General features: G+C 29.9%; 1 protein-coding gene across 1 annotated transcript in view; it reads right to left on the reverse strand.

Annotated features, from left to right (window-relative positions):
• Positions 1 to 7587, reverse strand: part of LOC106465703 (cubilin-like) — a 130003-nt gene that overhangs the window by 110317 nt on the left and 12099 nt on the right. Inside the window, exons 6-10 of the mRNA XM_022393625.1 lie at positions 6689 to 6727; positions 6019 to 6120; positions 4544 to 4647; positions 1472 to 1601; positions 575 to 743 (exon numbers count right to left, since the gene is read on the reverse strand). Coding sequence (XP_022249333.1) covers positions 575 to 743; positions 1472 to 1601; positions 4544 to 4647; positions 6019 to 6120; positions 6689 to 6727 — 544 coding nt within the window. The remainder of the gene's footprint in view (positions 1 to 574; positions 744 to 1471; positions 1602 to 4543; positions 4648 to 6018; positions 6121 to 6688; positions 6728 to 7587) is intronic.

Below are 7587 nucleotides of genomic sequence, written 5' to 3' on the forward strand. Positions count from 1 at the left end.
CTATAGGGACACTAAGTAAAATATACCTTTTACAAATTGATTCATTTTCATCATTATTTGTTATTATATAATGAATAACATTATTCTGTAATGAAACAATTGACAACAGTATAGTTAGATAAGTCCCCCCAGTATCAAAATTCAATACTGAATTAATCACCGTATCAATGAGAAATAAATAATTCTCTACATCTGGATGCTTAACAATTTTTCTATTAACAGATGTTAATTAACCTAATTCTTAGCATTTTGGCCAAATACTTAATATATATACTCATAATTTGAAACTATTAACACTATACACACAAAAATAAAGTGAAAATCAAGTTGAATTCAAGTCTAACACGGTTTAACATAAATCTTAGTCATTCAGTAACAACAAAACATGACTATTAGAATATCTGTTTCCCCTTTCCTGTGTGGTATACTTATGTATCACTAATAACACTATAAATGTAAAAATTTTAAAACTTTAAGTACATAGCTATAAACTGATTGAACTAAATATTTCAGGGATGATAATTCCTTCAATCATGTCATAAACACATTAGTACCGGCCAATATCAAACCACACCTGATGGACAAGGCCCACAATGAAATGTTCCAGGAAGATTAATACAAGTAACTGGAGGATTGCGAGAGCACACTGGATGAGATTCCAAACATTCATCCCTGTCAACAACACATGCTGGATTATGACCATTAGTAGTCCAGCCCTGGTTGCATATACATGTATATTTGGCCTGGGAAAAAAATAGATATATATTCTGATATTTTTCTTTTATTTTCCAAAATGTTTTACTTCATTTATCTACGAAATGTGAACGATTATATTCTTTGATGGTACATCAACATCTCAAGCATTATATCTTTTATGAAATATCAACAAATAATTTTCAGAATCCATTGAGCTGATAGACAGAAAATAAAACCAAAGACTCCAGAAGCTGAATTAAAGTAAAATAAATCTGACTGTAAAGAAAATCAATACATTTCTTAAATAATTAATTTATGCTGTTAAAATATTAAAATTATGATGATGCTCCTTGTATAAAATTTTTGTAAAATGTAAAGTAAGGTTATAATAATCAATAGCATTATCTAATTATGTGCAAATGATTAATTGTTACATAAAGGAATTAATTTCATATATCCTACTGTTTACATATTTCAATTCATTAACTGCATATCATATTATCTTCAGTATTATCTCCTTTATCCTGTCTAGCATTTTACAAGCAATTTTGCACACTTTTAGAGTGAAAAAAACAACATAAAACCAAATGTTAATTTTACTTTCAAAAACATAGTTTATATAATGACCTTTTTAATATAATTGCCCAATAAATGACTTATAACATTCAAATTTAGAACTTATATTTTAATACTCAGCATCTAATAGAAACACTGAATTTCACATTGAACAGCAATAACTAGCATCTTAGGATGTCAATTACAAAGAAGCACTTACTTGTCCCGACTGATCTCGTTTTACGTTGATACAGGTCCCGTGACCACACAGTGCTTCATTTGATGCTTGGTTGCAGTCATTGTGCTCTTCTGTGCAATGAACTCCGTGCCAATTTGCTGTGCATTCACATCTTGCAGGAAAAGTCAGAAAATATATTAAATTAACCAGTTTTATGTTTCATCTATACACAATTAGTGTTACAAAAGTCATATTTAAAAGGAACATAAATTTAAATATGCCCTCATTTTCTTACAGGGTGAAATTGGAGTTTATGCTAAGTTAAACAGTTTTATGCTTGATGTAGATGTGAGCCTCCTATAAAAATAGCATAAATATAAGTTGTCAAAGTCCTTGTCTTTCATTTTCTTACTCTTGCAGTAATTTTAAAACTTTTGACATTTGCATATTATGTACAATATTGAGAATGATTATGGAAACACAGAAATGATATAAATACACGAGTCACAAACGATGAGTTATTGTAACTAACTGGTCAATTTATCATTAGTATAATACATTATTATAGAAAATAAAAATAAAATAATCTGGATAATGAATTAGTATTCTATATTTGATTCTAAGAGAGCAGTACACCTTGTTGTTATGCTACCATAAGTTTGTTTGTTTTTAATTTTGTGCAAAGCTACACGAGGTCTATCTGCACTAGCCGTCCCTAATTTAGCAGTGTAAGACTAGAGGGAAGGCAGCTAGTCATCACCACCCACCGACAACTCTTGGGCTACTCTTTTACCAACGAATAATGGGATTGACCGTCACATTATAATGCTACCACAGCTGAAAGGGCGAGCATGTTTGGTGGGATGGGGATTCGAACCCATGACCCACAGATTGCGAGTAGAGCTCCCTAACCACCAGGCCATGCCGTGCCATGCTACCATAAGTTAATCAATGTATGATTGTGAAATATTATTCCAATTATCCTGTATTAATAATTTAGCCAAGCTGTTTGGTTGCCCTTTGACCTTCTAAGATTCCATATAAGCCTGTACAGTCTTAATAATATTCATACTGGGACTACATTGCCAAACTATAATGTTTTACTAGTCTCTTTTCACTATCATGTATCATTTCAACACATTTGATGCGTGCTTGGGATCCCTGCTCAATAGGTCTTTTTTCCTCGGAGATTGACATGATGCACAAAAATCTTGCACCAATCGTGGTGTCATCAATTTTGTATGAATCTACACCACCATTAGCTGACATGCAGCCCATGCTTACAAGTCCCCAAGTATGCTTCATTGTAGATGTTGTACAATGACCCTGCTACCTATACTTACTCTGCTGTTATAAAACAAATCATTGTTGTCAAACAATTTGAATTTGGATTCATCTGTAAAGAGAACCTTCCTCCAGTTTTGCTCATACCATTGTTTGAAGTCTGATGCCCATTTCTCTCTCTCCTAAATAGCCGTTTTTGAGCAGCTACACATTTAGTGAGGCCACCTCATGCTAATGTGTATCTTAATGTTCTGGAGGCAACATTCACACCCCTACTTACAGCTAGGGCAAAATCTCTACTGGATTGTCATGTATCACATAAAGAACATAATTTAACATTGTCTCTAAAGAGTGTGAGATTTCTACCTAAACTGATCAACAGTACTAGTTTTATATGCCCTCTTTGGAGTTTTCAAACAACTCCTACTTACGCATGAAATTTCACCTCATTTGTTTCATGGTGTAACCTTCCCCAGCTAAAATTTTGATTTGTACATGTTTCTCATGTGTCATTTATGTTCTTGGAGCCATGAGTGCATTACCACACTACTGCTGGGAATAGTATTAGTACCTTTACTTTTAAAGATATTATAACACTGTCTGACTGGTTGGATGACAGCCAATCATAGTGTAAACTTCAACATGTCACACACTACTCTGGTGCAGTTCATTTTCATACAATGGGGAGGAGAGAAATGTCATAATATTAGTATTCTATTCACCTTTTCAGTAATTATTTCCAATGCTGTAAATGTATATATAATGTACAGGCTGTAAAAAATACATTTAATACATACTTAAACTGTAACTAACAAATAATTATGACTACCAGGATAGAAAAAAAAACAATAATTTTCTAACAACAGAAAGAATATTACAACTACCATAATATCCTTTCTGTTTTTAGTCTTAAAATGTCATGAGTTTGCATACTTCCAATATCATATATCAATTTCATCAACCCTATCAGATAATTCACAAAACTGATTTAGTTGCAAACAACGGATACACAAGCAACTTTTTATTCTCACACTCGGGAAAATAAAAACAGGTTTCATAATAAATTATCATGAAACCTCATTTGAACCAAGTAAAATGTAAATCTTCGAGGAGAAGCATAAGCATTCAATATTTGAGTTCACAATAGAAATTACTTGAGATTATTAAATGGTAATTAAACTTTTTTAATAGCATTCATAATTCAGAAATATGATAAATGAAAAAAAATTAAGTACAAAACAAGTAGGTACATTCTATAATCTGTTGTTTTTTTTCATACTTTTGTTTCTGGAATACAGAAATAACATTATACTACAACCTTAGCATTTTATTATTAATTTCCATGATCCCAAAAGTCATTCAGTTCTTCCTAAAATCTCCCCAAATTGAGCACCAAACACATTTAAAGAACAGGAAAATATCTTAATGTCAGCAAAGCTTTAATTATTTTTTTAGTGTATTTCAGAAAACGAAAAGCAGTCATTGTGAATAGGAATTCCTAGCTGAAAAACACAAGTCCCTGTTTTTCTGCATATTCCATATAAATTTATATTCACTATAATTCTAAGTACTCACAAGATTGTCGAAGATGAAAACAGTCTGTTTTCTTACGGGTAACAAAGAATCGCTACAGAAATATTATTTAAACTAATTTTTATTTTAATTCCTAAAATCTTTTACCTATGTTCTGACAAACAAAAAATGAGTACTTTTTCCTGCAATTAATTAAGTAGCATTAAAATTACACATGCTTAGAAACACAAACAAAGAATTAAAACTAATAAAATTTTTACACAGCATTACACAAAAATGTTGAAAAATTTCATCAACCTGTAACTTCCGTGAGTGTTAATACACTGTGCTCCATTCTGGCATCCTAGATCCGTACCAATAAATCGCGCACATTCATTTACATCCTGCTCACAGTTTGAACCCTAAAAAAAGAAAAAAAAAGAATGCACATGTCTGACTAATTATGTGATATTCGCATCACAACAAATGAAAGACATTTTCTTATTTGTATTTATAAATAGTTTAAATATACTATGAATTAAAATAGTATTTTAAACACACAAATAAAGAAAGAAAAGTGTTCTGTTGTGGTTTATATATAGGTTTAGGAAGACACTTGATTAGATTAGTGACTGTGTTTGGTTATGTATTATAACAATCACACAGTTTATCTGTGTTGTCTTTCATTGGGAAAGTTATCCTTGTCTAATGCTACACTGTTTCCCATACCTGTTAAGTTGAAATTTGATACAAACACCATCACAATTTTCTCTTTATAGTGGAATGAGACAACATTTTTCAACAAGAGTGAAAATGAACAATTCTTTTAGTTACTGCATGACACAACAGTATCTGCCATCTCTACTTTAGCTACATAAACATTAAATAATGTGTAATACTTATTAAAAAACAGTTTACAAGTTTGAAAACACGTTATAAACCAGTCATTTTCCATCTAATACGGTAAGTATATTACAACATACACATGGCCACTTCCCAAAGTTCCAGATATCTGGTTGGTACTAAAATCAAACGCTATTTCACAAACAAATATAATTGAACAAAAAACATAATTAAAAAAGACAATATAAACCTACAAACACATCACATACTGCTTAGCCAAGACAATGAAGCAGATGTCAATCAACTTGGATTCCCCTACACAACACAAATTAACAAATATAGACATAAACAATTCTTTCACTTTCTCATGGTTAAGTCTAACTTCTATTCAACTAGGCTTAACCTCTGTATTCTCTTCTTCTTTACAACATAAACATCATTTTTACTAGATTTTGAGTTATTAAAAAAATTATTTTCCACACCAACTATCTGCTACTCCAGTGTGTAATCATATTGATCTTAGATAAACCATGTGAAATCTGTTTCCAAAACTTTAACAACTCATTAATAACTACATTAACTTCCTTGAAGTCAATATCTATTCAACTTTCCTTTTCCTCAATGACTAAGACTAATTACACGTATCTATAGTTCAATCACACATATATTTTACAACAATCTTCGTTATCTGAGAGAACCATGCATAGAGTTGGGTATGTTGTTTTGGTCTGTTATAAAAGAAGATGGGGATATTAACACTAGAATACATTAACATATTAATAACATTTACAAATAGTATATTTTCATAAAACTTAAAAATTATGATGAAGTTCAAACTTAAGCTGTAAGTAGGGCTAGATGAATATTAAACCAACTAAAACATAGATACTAAAATAACAGAATTATCAATAACAAACTTCTGAAAATGATAAAAGCCGGTTAAATCATACCTCATAACTAGGAAGACATCGACACAAATACCCATTGTATGTATCGAAACATGATCCTCCATTCTGGCAAGGATTACTGCTACATTCATCTTGATTAAGAAGCTATGTGAGAAATAATTTTTGGAAGTTATTACTTATCTGGGCGAAATCTATATTACTACATGATTATAAACATGTATTTCATCAGGATAGTAATCTTAGTAATTTTTTTAAATCTATATGTTAATCATTAAGTTCTTTCAATCTGGAAACAAAACAAAAAATTAAAACATCATAAAAAATTACCAAGCTATTTAAATTGATTCAGATACACAGACAAATTTTAGAAAATCTGAATAAATAATTACAGATTTATTTAAATTAATTCAAAAATAAAGATGAGTTTTTTAAACATCGGGATAAATCATTACAAACCTTTTTCAGTTGATTCATAAATACAAAAAGTTTTAATACATGAGGACAAATCATTAAAAAATAATGTTAGTTGATAAAGAAATAATATGCAATTATAAAGATAAAATGAAGTTTATAGAAGACATATATTAAGTCTAAACTATTTCAAATATTATTCTACTAAATCAATTTAATCTTCTATTACCCTTTAAGTATGATTGTAATAATATTTCTGTATTACATTACACACTAATTTTCCATTCATTCAAACACTTACATTTGTAAGCCTCTGTATTTTCCGTTGTAAGGCTCGATACTGGAAAAAAAGAAATTTTCACTTATTTGTAGAGCAAGTACAAAATATGAATAAGTAACTGTAGGTACTTAGATGAAGAAAAAAGCAATTGTTATACTTAAAACTTTTAGGAAAATCCTAATATCTATTGCATATTACTCACTAAAGAACAAGTATAAAGTGCATCAAGAACATATATATTACAATGTATCGTTAATAATGTACTAAAAACTCTTTTTCAAGAACAAATTTAAGAAAATAGTAGTGTGTCTAAGTGACTTAACAGGTAGGTATGTAGTAGCATATCAGAATAATTTTTTTTTATGGAAAACTGAAAATTATAAGGGGATGGCCAAGAAACTGATATTATAATAAAACATATCACTTGGAGGAGAAATCTTATTTAAAAAAAAACAAAAGATATTTATGAAACTAATTTAAATTCTTTCTAACATGAAATTAGATAATACATGGTTATTACAACTACATGTATATAATATAAATTTGTAAAGTATTCGCAATTTGGTCATCTTGCAAGTTAATTCCAGCAAGTTGAAAGACTGAATAAACAAAGTGGAACAAATATATAACATTTTTTATTCAAAGCTTTCACCAATCAAATCAAAATGTGTAACAATATTAAATCTAAAATAAGTAAACCATAGCAAGCTTAATATCGTGTTTACCCTATAAAATACTATGAGTTATCTAACGAATCAGGGGATTCACATGTAATTATGAATTTTCCATCTAAAGATGAAAATTTGGAGCAGAATGGAAAATAGCCCTCCTCCACCTTAAAGAAGGTTAAAAAATAGCCCTCCTCCATCTTAAAAAAGGTTAAAAATAGCCCTCCTCCACCTTAAATAAAGTTAAAAAAA

The sequence above is a fragment of the Limulus polyphemus genome, unplaced genomic scaffold (genome assembly GCF_000517525.1).
Source record: "Limulus polyphemus unplaced genomic scaffold, Limulus_polyphemus-2.1.2 Scaffold2025, whole genome shotgun sequence".
NCBI classification, from domain to species: Eukaryota; Metazoa; Arthropoda; class Merostomata; order Xiphosura; family Limulidae; genus Limulus; species Limulus polyphemus.